This window comes from Salvia miltiorrhiza, chromosome 7 (assembly GCF_028751815.1).
Source record: "Salvia miltiorrhiza cultivar Shanhuang (shh) chromosome 7, IMPLAD_Smil_shh, whole genome shotgun sequence".
Taxonomy (NCBI): Eukaryota; Viridiplantae; Streptophyta; class Magnoliopsida; order Lamiales; family Lamiaceae; genus Salvia; species Salvia miltiorrhiza.
This window is the reverse complement of record NC_080393.1, coordinates 15,060,383-15,079,327: the sequence shown is the minus strand read 5'-3', so window position 1 is coordinate 15,079,327 and position 18,945 is coordinate 15,060,383. Positions and strand designations below refer to the sequence as shown.

The window sequence follows — 18,945 nt, the reverse complement described above, 5'->3', positions numbered from 1 at the left end:
AAAATAACACACCCAAGTGTATATTTCATTGAAAAAAGCGAGATATATATATAGATATATATGTCATTATGATTCTCTTATATCCTTGATTTGATCCAATCCAATCCGTCGGACCCAAGCCGGCGTCGTCGGCCCGCCGGCCTCCCCTCCCGGCTCCCGTGAAGGCTCCTTTTCGAACACGACCCCCGCTGCAGCAAACGGTGACGCTCAGACGTGAGACGCCCACCGCCTTCGCTCGTCTCTCCTAGCTCCGGCGGCGGCACTGCAGCGGTCACAGAGTTCCTCACCGGCGCACCTAGCAGTTTCCCGTGGTCAGACTAGCTCCGATCTAGACGTACAGAGCCCCGCTGCTGTTGATCTCGTGAGACAGCGTACCGGTTTGACAGCAGCAGCAGCGCTCAAGATTGAGCCGCCTGAGCTCGACGCCGACCACCACAGAGGATTGTTGGAGCTGCTGCTCACCTGGAATCGCCCTCTGTAAGTTGAGATCAAATTCTGGGCTTTTTGTGTTGCATTTAAGGTGTTTGCTGTAATGCCAGTGAAAGATTTTTGGTTTCTGTTTCGCATTCCGTCGTCCTATCTTGCTGCATCATGTCGGGCAAGGGGGCCTGAACCTTCCACTCGTTTCTAACAACTTTAACCCGAACACTCGTGTTGTTTCTTCCCAAAGGAAACACCCAAGTTTGGTTTCGCCTGGTACTTCTGCTAATCCGAACTTGGCTTTGAACAAGGAAAACGAACAGTCTGGAATGATGGTCTTTTCTGATGGCTCAAAGGGACCTCAGTGTACGCTTGTGGTTCCGGATGATACTTCCCTTACGCAAGCACAAGGGAATCCCAATTCTAACCCTAATGGGGCGGCGACTTCCTCTTCGACAATTATTCCCACGAATCCGCTTAGTCAACAAGTTACTGATATGGGAAAGAAGAATGATGCCCACAAATCCTATGCGGAGATGGCTTCTAACCGGGGGCAACGACGCTCTGACGTAGCTGCTCATAACTTTCATGCACTACGTCCCATGAAGGATGGTGATCAGTTCTGTTTCAAAATGCCCAAAGATCTTCTTATCAAACAAGTTTCGGAGTTTCAATACGCTTTGACGGGAAGACTTTTGCTTCGTAAAGGTGAAAAACCAAAGCCAGCAATGATGTTAAAAAAGGAGTTGAATGATTTATGGGGAATTGCTTCTTCTTGGAAACTTATTCCCCTTGGAAAAGGCTACTACACTTTGGTTTTTCAAAGTGAGGCGGACAAAACCTGTGCCAAGGTTAAAAACACTTGGGAACTTCTTAATGGTCACCTTCGACTCAGGGAATGGTCAAGGAATTTCGATCCATTCAAGGAGCATTCTTCGTTGGCTAATGTGTGGGTGAGAATACACTATTTGCCGATAGAATATTGGCACGCGGAAGTGCTGGCTGGAGTTGCGAGATATATTGGGCATCCTATTAGAATCGATGCGGCTTCAGTGAAGAAGGATTTTGGACAGTTTGCGAGGGTCTTGGTCGAGTTAGATATGTCTAAACCTCTTCCTACTTCTCTTCTTTTTGATGAATGAGATTTCGCTTTTTATATTGAGTTCACTTATGAAAAGCTCTCACTTTACTGCAACAGGTGCAAAATAACAGGACACTCTCCTGATAGATGTTTCAAAGCTACTCAAAAGGAGACTGACGAACCAACTACTCATGTCAAGATTGCCACGCAGCAGGGAAAACAATGGCAAGAAATTGAGCATTTTCAGACTACGAACAAGGAACATGAAGCCGCCTTGCATGACCATAGAAATCAACCTGTTGGCGATCAGCAGATTCAGCAACATTCGGTTAAAGAGAAGCAGCGATCGGGGACTACGATTGGAAATAGTTTTGCTGTGTTGGAAAACCTGAGAGGTGAAGAAACTGGGTTACAAATCTTGGAGGATGAGCAGATAACTGATAAATCCGCGCGAGTAAAGCAGCAAGGTTCCGGTGAGGACAATGAACCAAGAGCTACACCTCAGAAGGTTACGCAGCCTTCGCATCGAGGCTCTTCGCCTCATCTGTTGGAGCAGGAGGAAAATGCGAAGAACATAATCAGCGGTGAGAATGCTAGGTTTCAGTTGAGGAATAATGAGGATATCAGAGGGCCGGATATGCTGGACGCTATCACCAACAATGTGGAGACATCGGTGTACGATAGGCCGCTTGATGTTTATGTTTCTGAAAGTTCGGAAGAGGAGGAAACAATTGAAGCTGATGTTATAAGTGAGGAAATTCATTCCCGAGAGCAACCGATTGATTCGATTGCTTTTGAGAATGCTATGAAGGCTCAGAGATTGGAACAAATTCTGGCATTGGCTAAGGAGCCAATTACTTCGGATATGGCAGCTAAGCGGCGAGGTCGGCCTTCAAAAAAATAGCTCGCAGATCGTGCAGCGGAACAAATCTCAAAACAGGCAGAGGAGAGTATAAAACATCGTCTTCGAAAAGCTGGAGATGCTGGCAATAAAACGGAAGCTTTTGTTATTGACAATAGCAAGAAAGACTGTATTCATGCGATGGAGAATGTCGCCCGTGAAAGCTGGGCGGCTGAGATGGAAAGATGCGGAGGCTCCTCCGCCCATTTCAATCAATCTTCATGAATATCATCGCCTGGAATGTCCGTGGTTTGACGGACGAATCCAAGCGGTTACTTAAGGAGCATTGTAGCTCCTTTTCTCCTATTATCTTGGGTTTGATTGAACCTAAGAAGGCGTTTCGTAAGGTGAGGCAAAGCTACTGGAATTCTTTAAATATGGTGCCTATTCATCAAAATTGTCGTGCATCTAAAAGTTCGAACATTTGGGTTCTTGCTCACCCTGATGTGATTGCAACCATGGTTTTTTCCTCTGACCAATCTGTGATCGTTGATTGTATTTGGCAAACTTACAACTTCCGTGTAGCTATTATACACGGAGCCAATGACCAGATCCTCCGCCGTCAACTTTGGCATGATCTTCTCCATTTCACGTCGGGTAATACTGTCTTTATTGGTGATTTTAACGCAGTAAAAGGTTCTAATGAGAGGATCAGTTCTAGGTCCCCTTCAAGAAGCTCCTGCTTGGATTTCTGCGCTTTCATTGATGATTCCCAATTCATTGAATCTCCGACTGAAGGGATTCGCTTTACCTGGTCTGGACGTCGGTTTCTTCCCTGTCATGTTGAATCTATCCTTGATAGAGCTTTTTTTTCAAAGGGTTTTGTTGATTTATGCGATTCTATTGTTACCACGGCGCTTCCGAGGCTCACCTCTGATCATTCTCCGTTAGTTCTGCAGTGCCGTCATGTTACTCCCTCTGGCATAAGACACTTCAGATTTCTGAATATGTGGACCCTTCATCCTTCGTTCTTAGATATGGTGAAGAATTCGTGGACGGTTGCTGTTCACACTAGATGCCCTATTCTGTGTGTTATGTTGAAACTCAAGAAGCTGTGTTATGATATTAAGGTCTGGAATAAAGATGTTTTTGGCAACGTGGATAATTCGATTGGTGAATTTCAGAATCATTTGGCGGTCACCCAGAACCAGATTTCTGAAAATGGATATAATGATGAGCTTTTCGATGAGGAGATTCGTTTGCAAGCTGAGCTTAATGTTGTGCTTTCTAGAAAAAATAATTTTCTCCAACAGAAAAGCCGTGCCTCGTGGTTGCAAGATGGGGATAGAAATACGACTTTCTTTCACAGAATGATAAAATTCAAACGGAGGAATACTTTGATTACTCGCTTGAATATTGATGGTGTGGATGTCTATGATCCGAGTATTATTGAGCAGCATATCATCGGGCACTTCTCGGCTCTTTTCATGGATGATGGAAGCCCGAGCGCTGACCCTCTGGAGATTGAGGCGCTTATTGATGTGGCGGTTTCGGATGCTCAGAATAATTTTTTGGTCAGTATTCCTGAGGAGAGTGAGATTGCGGCGGAGGTCTTTGGCATGGACGCTAATAGTGCCCCTGGGCCTGATGGTTTCTCTGGTTCCTTCTTTCAAACTTGCTGGGAAATTATTAAGACGGATGTTGTAAGTGTTGTTCAAACTTTTTTCCGGTCTTCTTATTTACCTACTGGTTGCAATTCCAGTACAATGATTCTTATTCCAAAGAAGAAGGAGGTTTCAACTGTTGCTGATTTGAGGCCCATCGTTCTGTCGAACTTCTTCTTTAAAATCATCTCCAAAATCTTGGCGTCAAGGCTTAGCAGGATTGCGTCCACTCATATCTCTAATAACCAATTTGGTTTCATTAGTGGTCGCAACATCCATGATTGCATTATGCTCAGCTCTGAGGGATTCAACTCGATGCAACGTACGAATCGGGGTTCAAATATGGCTTGCAAAATTGACATTCGTAAGGCTTTTGACACCATTCGCTGGGAGTTCATTATGCAAGTTTTGAGAGCGAATGGATATCATGAGAAGTTCATCAATTGGATTTGGATCATTTTTAGCTCTGCCCGGGTCTCCATTCTTTACAATGGTCAGCTTTCGGGGTACTTCTCTTGTTCTCGTGGGGTTAGGCAGGGTGATCCGTTGTCGCCGATTTTATTTGGGATTGCGGAAGACGTCCTGAGTCACCTTATCAGCAGTTGTGTGGAATCGAGACACCTTAGTCCGATGGGTTTCAGCCGGTCAACTAATTTTCCAACACACTTATTTTATGCTGATGATATTATCCTTTTTACCACTGCTACGGTTCGTAATGCTCGCAAGATCAAGGATATTCTTAATTATTATGGTTCGATTTTTGGTCAGGTTTGCAGTCAGGAGAAATCGAATCTCTACTTTGCTAGGGGCGTGACTACGGATAGGAGAAGGGCTATTCAGCGTGTCATGGGTTTCTCTGTGGGGAATCTTCCGATGACGTATCTGGGAGTTCCTATATTTGTTGGTCGTCCGAAGGCCTCGTATCTCATGCCGATCTTTGATAAAATTGTCCAAAAATTTGCAAGGTGGAAAGGTCTTCAACTGTCTATCGCAGGCCGTTTATGTTTGGTGAGGTCTGTGATTCAGAGTTCGATTGTGCATTCGATGATGGTTTATAAATGGCCTAAATCGTTATTGCATTCGCTTGACCGTAAATGTCGTAATTTCATTTGGACGGGCAGCATTGATCAGCAACCGCGTTGTTCAGTTAGTTGGAGACGGGTGTGCGCTCCTAAAGAGTAATGTGGTCTTGGCATTCGTTCTTTTACATTAATGAATAAATCTTTTTTGATGAAGCTGGCATGGAAGATGATAAAAGGTGATGATTGGGCTCATCGGATTTTGAGGTCCAGATATCTCACGACCTTCAGCTATGCTAAGCAAAATATTGCTAATTCGACCGTTTGGCTCGGCGTGAAACAGGAGATTAATCCCTTGGTGGTTGATTCTTACTCTTGCATAAACAATGGTGCTAATTCATATTTTTGGAAGGATGATTGGTTGGGTTATATTTTGGTGGATAAACTCAAAATTCCTCACTACATGCATGATTATCTCCATTTCTCTGTGAAAGATTACTACTATGATGGTCTGTGGCATTTCTCGGCTTCGTTTGTGAATTATTTTCCTGAGGTGGTGGCTGATATTTTATTGATTCCTATAAGCGAGGAAAAAGATTCCAGATTTTGGAAGCATTCGCTCAAGGGGGACGTCTCGGCGGCTTCAGCCTTCTCCAAGAATTGTCATCGTTACACTATGGTGAAATGGGGGACATGGATTTGGGAACCGTACATACCGATTCGTCGTTCGATTTTATGCTGGAGGATTCTTCATGGGCGTCTTCCAACCTTGGATACTCTTGTTAGACAAGGTATGGTCACTCCTAATGGTTGCCCCTTTTGCTATATGGATGCTGAAACCATTGAACATATCATGTGGAGCTGTCCTCGGATTAGTTACGTTTGGGAAACGTTTCTGCTCTGGTTTCATAAAACGGAACTGTTAAGTTGCTTGGATATTCACACTTTTTTAGTGCTAGCTTGGAATGCTTGCTTCAGCCCCCAAATTTTGGCTTTTTGGAAAGCAGGCATTATTTCGATCCTGTGGAAGATATGGGACTGTAGGAATGCATTTGTTTTCGATGATCTCCGTTTTGAGGCTCGGTCGATTCTTGCTTTTGTTAAAGCTTATTTTAAAGAGATGGATTCTAATTTCTCAAGGCTTGGTACCATCAAGAATACTTGGACTGACTACGTGATTGTTAGAAGTCTTGGAATTAGCAGTCGAGCTGCTCCTCCCCCTCGCATGGTGGAGGTTTATTGGTGGCCTCCGGTGACTCATTGGATTAAGGTCAACATCGATGGCTCTGCTAAAGGGGCTCCTGGTCGTATTGCCGCGGGAGGAGTTTTTAGGGATAATTTTGCTTCTGTCCGTGGCTGTTTTCACATCAAGGGTGGTAGTGGGTTTGCTTTTGAAGCTGAACTTCTCGCGGTTATTACTGCTATTAATATTGCTCATGATCGTGGCTGGCTTCATCTTTGGGTTGAGTCCGATTCGATGTATGTGGTGCGGTTGTTGGAGAATCGCTCCACAGATGTTCCCTGGCGTTTCTTAGCTTCCTGGAAGCAGGTTCTGCGTCGTCTTCATGGTTTTTCTTTGATTGTTACTCACATCTTTCGGGAAGGAAATCACCCCGCGGACATAATGGCCAATGATGATAGACAAGAGGGTTGGTGGCCTTATGCGATTGACAATATTAAACATGCGGTGGCTCGTGATTTTTCTACCCATAGCTTTGTTAGAATGGTGCTTTAAGGTGTTAGTGTTTGTTTCGAATAGGTTGGATGCTTTTTGTGATAGGTGCGGCTGCTTCGTTGGGGTTTCGGTTGTCTGCTGGTGTTGGGATGGTTTTGCAGGAGAGTGGGGGAGTTCTGGTGTTAGGGTCGGGGTGTCAGCGGTGTCTTTTTTCAGTGCTCGGGTGAGCTCGACACTGGGAGCCGACTGGTCGGACCTCTTGGATCTCCGTGATCGGCGTGTTTCAACCGTTTCACGTCGAGCTTGCTTGAGGGGCGGCAGTTTTCGTCGTCGATGTGCCACCTCTTGGAGTGTTATCTACTTCTTCCGTTTGCATGGTTTTTCTTGGTTTGCTGATTTTCCTTTTACCTCCGCTAGTTGTGGATGCTGTCGTGCTGTTTCTGGTTTTCAGTTTGGTTCCTTTTTGGTTGGTCGTGTTTTTGCTTCTTTTTTGCTTGTTCTCTTTTGTTGGTTTGCTTTGATGTGTTCGGGAACCGAGCTGCTTAGGGGTGATGGTTCGGCCGGAATCTCTGAAGTTGTCTCACTTTCGTTCCCACACAGCTCCTTTTTAGACGAGTACTCTTTTTCCCTTTTAAGGATTTTCCGAACAGGTTTGCCTTAAAAGGGTTTTAATGAGGCTCGGCCCTTAGTTTGTTGTTTGTGCACTCAAGGGTTCTTGGTTCTTTTTTCTCTTTCTCTTTTTAATAAAATTTAATTTAATAATAATGAATATAATTGTTGTGATTGTTAGACTATAAATATATGTTTATTATATTTATGATCGGTGTTGTGAAAAAAGCTTGAGAAATCAAGGAAACTGCCATGTTTCTACGCTTTTATGGCTAACTAGTACATTCGCTCGTGCGATGCACGGTGAACATAATTTTGCATCAAAATTAAACGATGTAGCGTGTGTATCGGTTAAGCGATTAGGGGTTAATGTCTAAAACCGAAGGTCTTGGGTTCGAGCCCCTGTGGCGCGACCTTTAAATTTCTTTATTTAATCATGTTAATTTATCAAAAATAAATAAATTAAATGATGTATCAAATAAATAAAAAATAAATATTAAATATAGTTAGAATATAAGTAAATGTAAATTATTTTTTCTTAAAAAATAAAATAATCTACATCAATTACTCAATAAAGATCCTTAATTTTATTTTATAATTTTGAAAAGTATCATTTTTAATTTTCCATCTATTTGATGGAAAACTTTATTTTCTTCCTTAAAATTATAGAATAAACACATCATTCAACTTAAACGAAACGAAGAAACAATAAAAAAAAGAGTTTTCACCTCACAATATATAGTTTTAAAACATAAGTTAATCATGCATAAAATTAATTTTTTTCTAAGTTAGCTCATTACCTATGTCATCTTATTAGAAAAGCTTCAATTGATAAGTAGGAAAATAAATTATATTATTGGAATTTATTAGAATACTAATAAAAGAGTTAATTATTTGATACCAAATCAAAGATCTTGCATTCATCTTTAATTTAAGATATATATAGAATATTTTTTATAAATAAAATTTGATTTTTTAAAAAAAATCATCAAAATATAAAAAAGAGAATATGAGAGAAAAAGAGAGAGAGAGAGAGATAGAATAGAAAATTGAAGAAGACGTATGATGAAAGAGAGGAGAGAGGAGAGAAGACAAAGAAAATATATGGGATATGGGAATTGTTGAGTTTTATAAATACCCTTTAATTGATTCTTTAATTACAATTTTGCCACAAATTGTGTTTTCATATAATAAATAAATAGATAGATTTACTTTTTTATGAGATTGTATGTGATGCGTAGTTGAGGCGGGGGAATTGTTGTGACACTTTATAATTTTTTAAATTCATTTTCAAGCCTATTATGCGGCAACTTTTAATTAAGTGGACCCTTCTAAAAAATTCTATTTTTATCCTAATTAATTACTACTCTCTCTATTCTATTACAAGTATCTCATTATTTTTTGACACGAAGATTAAAAAATACTGTAAAAAGTAGATAAAATAGGTTGGTAGAAATTATTTAAATATTAGGTATAGAGAAAGAATGTATTGTCAAAAAAGGAATGAGACATTTGTAATGGGACATCCCATCATAAAAAGTGAGACATTTATAATGGGACGAATGAAGTATTTTTCTTACATACCTAATTAATTACTATTGAAAGTATATATTGAGGAATTACTTTCGTGCAAAAACACACAATAGATCAGCAATTTAGAGCAGCGGTCAGTGGTCAAAGTAGTTATATATTTTTAGCTTTTAGTTTAATTATTTTAAATTTTAAAACACATAATTTATTTAAAAAAATTCTATATATGGTTTTATTTGTTGTCTAAAATTGTTATGAGTTTTTTTTGAGCTAGGTGTGAGGCTTACGCCTCAAACCGCCCCGAGGCTTACCGCCTTGCCTCGACGAGGCAAAACGCCTCAATCTCGCCTTAAGCCTTTCACAACATTGTTTGTGACTGTTGGATTTGTAATTGTTGCCATAGTTTTTAAATGAAGTTGTTGGATTATAGATGCAACTCATATTAATATGATAATAACATAATTCAAATTACATATAACTGATATTACAAATACATTATCTCCAAACTACAAAAATATATAAATCTCACACTTAAAAATATAAAAACACATTTAGAAATACATAAATAAATAAAGTATACTTAATAATAGATAAACGATTATTGGCGAGTACGTATTGGTGTATGGGAAGGGATACCCAAATTACAACTTTTTATTGCTTGATCAGAGTTGTGTCAAAGGAACGAGTTCAACCGATTATGAGTTAGCTGGAACTGATTATGATCAGCTAAAAAGGAGACTGACTAGTATCCAGAAAAAACTTGCTTACATAAGTGTTCATTTGTCAATCCCATTGTCTGCTCTAAAATTTATCACTTGTACTAATTATTGGTGTTTGTGTTACTCGCTTTTACAAAATCATTTTAAGTTATCTTTTCAGCTTAACCAAGTCCAAGTGTAAGAATTAAGAGTGATGCAAACAATGCAACAATTATAAAAGTCTAATGTAAAATAAGTTGCTCGGAAATAATAGTGCAGAAAGTAAAACACACAAAGTCTAACATAGTTCAGAGCAAACTGCTCATACGTTCACGATCTTATCAAACAGGGAAATCCACCACAGTCGAATTCCTTATTTATCAGCTACAGTCACCTTGATCACACGTAATTACACGAACGTGATTCATATGCTATTTACAAGGTAGCACCTGATACTTTGCAATTTTCAGACTACTATACTCGTACCTTACCTGTTGGCTTCCTTCTACTCTAACACCTAACTATTACAAGCAGTGAGAGGGTTTTGAGAGTTTTGGTTCCAACTATACGAACAAACTGTTACAGAGATGAGCTTCAGTGTGTTCAATATATATCTAGTCTTTAGATACATCACGGAAGATGCTTAGATGTTATAATGGAATATTTGTGTGCTAACTCTAGAAGATCCAAAGGTGGAATTTCAAGAGAAGATTTTTAAACAATGTATGATTTTCTTCTTTATAAATATGTTGAGATCTTGAGCACTTAAGAATGTGAGCTTTGAATGTTTGAAAGATTAATTATACAACGCCTCTGGTAGTTCTTTTCGGAGGTTGCGGGATATTTATACTCCTCTGACGAAATAGTTATGTTGGAGAGAACGCCTTCAATCTTAAGTAGTTGGTGGAGTTTGTAAGTTTTTTCGTTGGACTCTTTTGGTGTTGTCGATTTCGAATGTCAAGTCAAGTACAAGGATGTAGCAGAAAGTATGATTATATCGTACATACCCTGACACTGAATTCAAATTTGATGGGATCTACAGTAAATGTAGTAGATTATTTGTTTGTTGTTGTAGGTTGACCCTTTTTAACATTATGTTGACTTCAATTGCCAAGTCCACACATCTTTATCAACAAGGTTTCATGCACTAGGCTAGATCCTTCTTTCGCAATTTGGATGAACTTCTACACTTTTTTCTTTCGAACATATGATCTAATAAAAACATAAGGCATGTTCCATAACAAATGAGTTGCGATCTAGATTTACACCAGTAAGACTTATTATCAATAGGAATAGTTTTGGTATAACATCAAAATTTTATTAATTGTCCCAACAACAATACTTAAAAATATTACATCCAACCCATATTTAGCCTTGATTGCGGCTACCATCATGTTAAAATTGTATACTTTTGCCTCCGACATGCCACTAGTATCATGTCTGCAAAACTCAACATGTTGGAATTTAAGTTGTTCCTCTTGAAGGCTCAATTGCCTAGTCATAGCCTATTGCAAATGTTTCCGCTTGTCATCGCTGGTTGGAGCTGCCATTTTAACCTTTTGTGTATCTTATCATTTAGCTTTCTATTGTCCTATCGGGAACCGAATCGGAAAAAAAAATCGATCAAATCCAACATTTTTAATTCAGTTCGATTCAAATATGTTACAAGGGATTTTGGTTCGATTATCAAAATAAAAGCCGAAAATTATCGATTTCAGTTTCAATTTCCCAATTATTGGTCGATCGAGAATCAAACTAAATATACAATATATAATATTATATAAAATATTTATTAAAGCCTCTAATTTTAATAACCTCCCTCGCCCATCACTCACTATCGTCCAACCCTTACCTTTCACAGCTCACTTGAGTCACATTTCTCTCTCTCTTTTTGAAAAATTGTTGCCCCACCCTCAATGCACGCCTAACCTCTCTCTATCTTATGAAAGAAGCAACATTGCCTTCTTCATTTTCCCTTCTTCTTCGACTTAGCATCAGCAACCTTGCCGCAGTCAGTTACCAATGCCCGCCTCTCCTTCCCCATTCGCTATCAGCAACATCAGTGAATGACAGCGACCATCACACGCGCCTCGACCTTCCATTCTCGTCGATGCAACACAATAGTCCACTCCACTACCTCCTCGCTGACGCAACACAACATAGTAGGTCGGTTTGTTCGAAAAATCAACTAAAACCGATCAATTTTTGTCTATTCGGTTCAGATCAATTTTCCAATATAAGTTGGTTGGTTAGGGCCATACATTTTTTTTTCTTTCGATTTGGTTTCGGTTCACTAAAATGTATGTCGGTCACTTCGATTATAAATCGGTGCACACCCCTAGTGGACGCACGCCAGCTGGAGGTGGGGACCATAAGTGTACAAATGAGAGTTAGGTGCAGTTTGGAAACTAATTTCTTAGTTTTTTTATATATAAAAAAAATTGGTTATTAGTAACCAACGCTTCGATTCGATTATTTGGAAACCATTATCCTTAGAATATGAAGATTGATGAAGCATAAAACCAACACCTAATCTAAAAAGCAATAATCGAGGCAGGATTTACGTGGTTCAGTCATTAAGACCTACATCCACGGGTGTTTTCGAGTTTTGCACTATACTGAAAGTGTTTACATATTACAAGTGTGTTGCTCGAACGAATTGACCCCCCCTAATGCTAATGCTAAACCTTCTATTTATAGATAACTAATTAGGCCTAACCCTAAAGCCCATGAAGCCCAACTTGTCGGTAAAGCTGGCTCTCGGCAAGACTGGCTCTGGAGGCGCTTCACTCTGGCAGGGCTCTCAGCAGAGCTGTCTCTGGTTTAACTCTGGCTCTGACATGTTGTCTCTGGTTTAGCTCTGCTCTGGCATGTTGTCTCTGGTAGCTCTGCACTCTGGCAGGCTGTCTCTGGTAGCTATGCTCTGGCATGTTATCTCGGGTAGCTCTGCTCTGGCATGTTGTCTCGGGTAGCTCTGCACTCTGGCAAGGCGGATAGCTCTGCGCTCTGGCAAGGCCAGCTCTGTGCTCGAGCAAGGCAGATAGCTCTGCACTCTGGCAAGGCCAGCTCTAGCTCTGGCAAGGCGGATAGCTCTGCGCTCTGGCAAGGCCAGCTCTGGCTCTGCAGGTTGGCTCTGCCACGCCGCACTCTGGCGAGGCGGTCTCTACCAACCTGCACTCTGGCAAGGCGGTCTCTGGTTAGTTTATTTAATAATAATAATAATAATAACAATAATTAGGTAAAATATTCATGTACTGCTAAGCACAGCGCTGATGGGTATTACAGTCCTCATCAAAGATAATATGTGACGTTGGACGTGGACAAAACAACGACATTTTGAATATGATATGGAAAATAACCTCATGACAAAATTGTCATTTGCAATGTATTGGGCTAAAAGAGTCTATTACCTCATTAATTTATTTAAGAGAAGAATGATACTTTGTAATTGCCTTTATCTATTTCGTGCTTTTACAGAAATATAAGTCAATAAATTTTGAGCGAATTTTTGAGATAGTCATATATTGAGCAATGAAACTCAATATTTGGTCATCCATCTTAAGAACATAAATTTTGGTCATTTTTGCAATTTTGGACTGCATTGCTCTTAATTTGGGCGGATCGAATCGAGTTGGGTGTGTTGGTTCGGGTGGTATTTTGGGCACTTATGTTAGTAATTTGTATCAAAAGTACCAACAGAAAGCAAAACAAAAAATACAAAGTAATTTGTTACTTTTGGCACTAATGTCATAATTTGTGCCAAAAGCACCAAATTACTTTATAACAAATGAAAATATTAGTGCCAAATGTACGAACGGATTTTTTTTAATAAAAAAAATCAAGTAATTTGGTACTTTTGGCACAAATGACAATATTAGTGCCAAAAGTACCAAATTACTTAGTATTTTTTTGTTCTAAATAATTTGTTATTTTTTATACTAATATTATAATTTGTGCCAAAAGTACGACCTGAACCCGCGCCCAACCCAATCCGGTCTGTCCAAATTAAGGGCGATACAGTCCGAAATTGCAAAAAATAGCCAAAATTTATGTGTTTAAAATGGAGGGCCAAATATTGAGTTTCAATCCCCAATATGGTTATATGAGTGCATATTCTCATAAATGTTTGGGTAAGAAAATATTTTTTGGGGGAAACAAAATATAAATATTAAATAAAAGTAATTAAGTATTTATGTTTTACTCATATATCTCTATTATATGTATATATTTTTAAAAATGCTCAGAATGCATATTCATTAAATATTTCTATTTAGTTTAATATACTGTATATGTTTGATTTAATACTTATTCATGAGTTTATATTAAATATAATCTATATATAATAGCAAAATAAATCTTATCCTACGTGGCATCATATAATCACATCATTCTAATTTTTCTCAATTCTCATTCATTCTTATTTATTTATATATTTTTAATCAATTTTTACATTATAGCAAAATAAATCTTATCCTACGTGGCATCGTATAATCACTCCATTTTAATTTTCCTCAATTCTCATTCATTCTTATTTATTTATACATTTTTAATCAAATTAATTATTACTAATCGATTAACTTGATTAATTATCTAATGTCAATATTAATTACTAATTACGACAATAAACTACTAAATTTATGAAGCCGTGATTGTCAATAAACGAAATTGAACTAAACAATTAACTATGGATTAAGCCAATAAACTATAAATTAAACAATTAGCAACAGAAAATTATATATATATATACCCTATATATATATATAGGAATGAGATCATATAGATCCCAATGCTTATAATAGATCCCTAGATCCAAATCTTGACCACACATTTATGACATGTGGCGCATCAAGATGGTGACACGTGGCAAGGATTCCAAGGCAAAATCTGGAGGGGTAAAATTGGAATGTAATAATCGGATTTAATAATTAAAAAAAAATATATATTTTTTAGATTTTCTCAAAATAGATATATTTTAGATGCATATAGTTTCACACAAAGATGCATAAAGTTTTCACATGAAATGCATAACTTTGAACAGAAAAATGCATTTAATTTTTCCAATTTTGGTATTTTCACCACCCCACCCCATACCACCCCCAATCCAGCCCACACCACCCCCCAACCCTCCCCATTACCACCCCCCAAAAATAGGCATGTTTCACATGCATATAAAATCAAACAAAAATGCATAAAGTTTTCACATAAAAATGCATTAAATTATACAAAAAATGCATTTCATTTTAATAAATCTGGTAGTTTCGCCACCCCACCCCTGCCCCTGCCCCCCCCCCCACCCCCCCCAAATTTTTTTTTTTTTCAAAAACTGATTTCCTGATTGCTGGCCCACCCCCACCCCCCCCCCCCCCCCCCCCCCCCCCCCAATTTTTTTTTTCAAAACTGATTTTCAAAAAAAAAAATTTTGGGGGGTGGGGTGGGGGGGTCAGTGGTCAGAAAATCAGTTTTTGAGAAAAAAAAAATTGTGGGGGGTGGGTGGGGGGGTAGGGGTGGGTCAGTGGTCAGAAAATCAGTTTTTAAAAAAATAAAAAAAAATTAAAAAAAAATTTGGGGGGAGTTGGGGGGTGGGGGGGTGGGTGGGGGGTAGGGGGTGGGTGGGGTGGGGTTCAGGGGTGTGGGGGGTGGGGTGAAATCTTATGCATTTTTATATGAAACTTTATACAATTTTATATGAAAGTTCATGCATTCTCGTATGAAACTTTATGCATCTAAAATATACCTATTTTGAGAAAATCTAATTTATTTTTTTTTTTCGAAAATTACATTCCAATTTTACCCATCTCCAGATTTTGCCTTGAAATGCCTTGCCACGTGTCACCATCTTGATGCGCCACATGTCATAAATGTGTGGTCTAGATTTGGATCTACGGATCTATTATAAGCATAGGGATCCACCGGAACCCAACCCTATATATATATATATATATATATATATATATATATATATATATATATAAATAGCAAAATAAATCCTATCATAGTGGCGCCATATAATCACTACATTCTAATTTTCCTTAATTCTCATTCATTAATTCTTATTTTTTTTTCCTAAATTTTTAATCAATTTTCATATCTAAAAAAGATTTAACGAAATTGAACTAAACAATTAACTATGGATTAAGCCAATAAACTATAAATTAAACAATTAGCAACAGAAAATTATATATATATAAATAGTAAAATAAATCTTATCATAGTGGCGCCATATAATCACTACATTATAATTTTCCTTAATTCTCATTCATTAATTCTTATTTTTTTTCTTAATTTTTAATCAATTTTCATATCTAAAAAAGATTTATATTTGTATTTTATTATGATGTTGACAAGTCAGTTATGGTCTTTCAAACTTCAGACAAGATAATGCTCAAAACTCAGTTATGACATTTTAAGTTTCAGACAAGATGATGCTCAAAATTAAGTTGTGATTTTCCAAGTTCCACACGAGAGGGTGCTCAAAAGTCAGAGATGACATGTTAAGCTCCCAACGAGATTATTCTCATAACTTAATTATAATTTCACAAACTCTAGACAAAATGATACTCGCAAGTAAGTTATAATCTTCAAGCTCCATACAAGATGATGCTCAAAATTCAGATGTGGTATTTCAAACTCCAAAGAATATGGTTTTCAAAATTTTGACGTTCAAATGTCATATGCGGCCTTTATAGCTTCATATGATTATCCGGTCTTATTAGGTCCATATGAGATGATACTCAGATAACATATGTTTAATTAAATTATTTCTTATCCGTCAAATTTAAAGAATTTGAACAAACTTAATACTTCCTCCGTCCCCCAAACATCTTTCAAAGAGAGGATGATATAGGTTTTAATAAAAGTTAGTTATGTATTTGATAAGTGAATAATGAGTCCCACAAAAAGTGAAATTGTAAGAGTGATAGTTAGTGAAAGTGGAGAACGAGTCCCACAAAAAGTGAAATTGTAAGAATAATAATTAGTGAAATTGTTTCCAAAAATATGTCAGGAAGATGTTTTGGGGACGAATCGAGAGTAAATATTATCGATATACGATTAACAGCAGATGTGACACATCAATCGTACATCATATCATACTTCAAATTTACATTTTTTTTCTTCTAAAATATTCAATCCCACATCAACTTTTTATAAACTTCCTCAAATGAATATTTATATAAAAGTGTATTTCTAATATTGTACTATTAATTTAATTTAATCATATCAAATTAATTAAAGAAATAATTTATATATAAATTATTTCATATGCTATAGTAATAAAAATAACATAAAATAATTATAAATGATGACATAAAATAATTCCCGTCGAAATTCGACGGGTTAGACGCTAGTTATATGAAAGCTATTTAATTTTGCTAGTAGAAGCAGGCGAACCTGAATAAGAATAATAAGTCATTAACCAATACATAATTAAAAAAAGAAACTCAATATAACCCAAAATAAAACGTGTTCATTTTAATTAATATTTTGTTTTATTTCCCGAAATCAGATAGTTTGATCATTTTTACTATTTTATTGGGCAGCAAAATTTATTAACTTATATCCTCTTAAAAATGCAAGATAAAGATAATTTTAAATTATTTTTATTGTTTCAAGTAAATTACTGGAATGATAAATTGTTTTAGCTTAACAATAATAAGGACTGGTGTCAATTTTAGTCCAATAAATTGATAATGATAATTCTATCTCCATAGCACTTTCAAGATGTGCTAAAATTATCATAGTTTGTTGTGTCACTCCGGATTTGAACATTGTTTTTGAGATAAATCTAGCACAATACTACTTATTGATGATAGGGGCGTACAACCAAAATCTTTGAACTCGATCTAATTGATCGGTTCGGTCGATTCGGGGTGATTTTGGTCCGAATATCAATCTGGGTTGGTCTCAAAATATATTTGACAATGTCAATGTGATGACAAAATGTCAAAGTATCGTTAATTTTCTAGGTTTCACAATATTCCCTATCAACACTTTCTTAGTATATTTATTTAAGTCGCTTTCTTATACTTTACAAATACGACAGGGCGACTCGTATGTATAATTGTCAAATTTAGGGCTGTTATATATATGAATGTAATATACGAATGGCAGAATGCAGATTATGTATATATGAATAGACTAAAATGGGCTAAAAATTTCAAAAAAAAAATGTATTTTTGTAGGATGCCAAGTTTGGTTGTTTTGACCCGAAATCGAACTGAAATCGAGGGTTGATTTCAGTCCGATTTTTATAGTTTAGTCGGTTTGGGTCGATCCAGAAAATAATAGCGGCTCAATTTTCAGTTTGGTCGGTGTTCGGACCGAATGCACAACTCTACTTGTTGAGACTAAAATTTGTATTATGGATTTATTAAAGCTAAAATTAACATGTAAATCATCCGCCTCCACCACCGTGTCGCCACCGCTGTTGTCGTCGGCTTCCTCCTTGCTTGCGGAAATCCGGCGACTGTGTTGCTCTGCTTCCGACCGCGTCCAACGGAGCCTGGCCTCGGCCACGAGGCCCCGTCCTTCACCACGCCGCCGCCTCAGCGTCGTGCCGCCCCGGATCTGCATCGCCGCCTCGCTCCGGCTAGAGTAAGGCACGGATCTGAAGATCTCCGTCATTGTCTACGAGGATCTCAGATTATTTCTCCATCTTCGAATCATTAGGATGAGAATGAGAATGATTTAGGGATTCTAGATTTTGGGGATTGTTCTTATTCAATTACTTTAAGAAAGCATGTCATTTAGAAGAGAAATTTGAGGAAAAGTTAAATTCAATTTGAATTTAATCGGAAAAAATATAAGTAACGAAGAAATTGGTGAAAATCACGCAATTTTGTACAAATGTTCTTGAATTCACAACCAAGTTTATGAATTCACAACTGTATTATCAGCGTTGGTTGTGAATTCACAATTGAAATAGTGTTGGTTGTGAATTCAAGTTTTATTGATTGTGAATTCACAACTTGAAATAGTGTTGGTTGTGAATTCACGCGAATTCACAACCAATACTTGAATTCAGTTGTGAATTCGAGTTTTAAAGCTTGAATTTACAACTAATGAACTGTGGGTATTTGTAAAAATTGTATATGTAAGGGTAAAATAGTAAATGTGGGTATTTTTTTAATTTTTTTATCTTAATGGATATTTTTTAATTTTACTATTCAAAAGTGGCTATTCTTATATATTAACACTTTATTTATTATCCCTAAAATATATATTCCCAACAAAACTAAATTTAATTGTCTAAATCCAAATCTATATATTTTGCTGATTTGCTCACACGGATAAGGTAGAAATAATTAAAGACATCACCTAAAATTCAAGATGAGATTTAATGCCCCTCAATTTTATGTGTGTCAGTAATATTTTTTTTTATAAAAATAAAATTTATTTTGTTACTATAAA

At 37.3% G+C, this 18,945-nt stretch overlaps 1 protein-coding gene across 1 annotated transcript; it reads left to right on the top strand.

Annotated features, from left to right (window-relative positions):
- Positions 1-2,587: 2,587 nt before the first annotated feature.
- LOC130993874 (uncharacterized) lies at positions 2,588-9,192 on the top strand. Its single transcript, XM_057918909.1, has 4 exons — positions 2,588-5,152; positions 5,243-6,674; positions 6,785-6,923; positions 9,114-9,192. The coding sequence occupies exons 1-4, from the start codon at positions 2,588-2,590 to the stop codon at positions 9,190-9,192; spliced, it is 4,215 nt and encodes a 1,404-aa protein (XP_057774892.1).
- The last annotated feature ends 9,753 nt before the right edge of the window (positions 9,193-18,945 follow it).

Bases quoted from the DNA above. Each gene is read 5' to 3' on its own strand.
- LOC130993874 (XM_057918909.1), top strand. From the start codon at position 2,588: ATGCGGAGGCTCCTCCGCCCATTTCAATCAATCTTCATGAATATCATC. The intron at 5,153-5,242 runs GTTAGTTGGAGA...TTTTTGATGAAG, and splicing joins ATCAGCAACCGCGTTGTTCA to CTGGCATGGAAGATGATAAA. The intron at 6,924-9,113 runs GTGAGCTCGACA...TTTTTGAGCTAG, and splicing joins TGTCTTTTTTCAGTGCTCGG to GTGTGAGGCTTACGCCTCAA.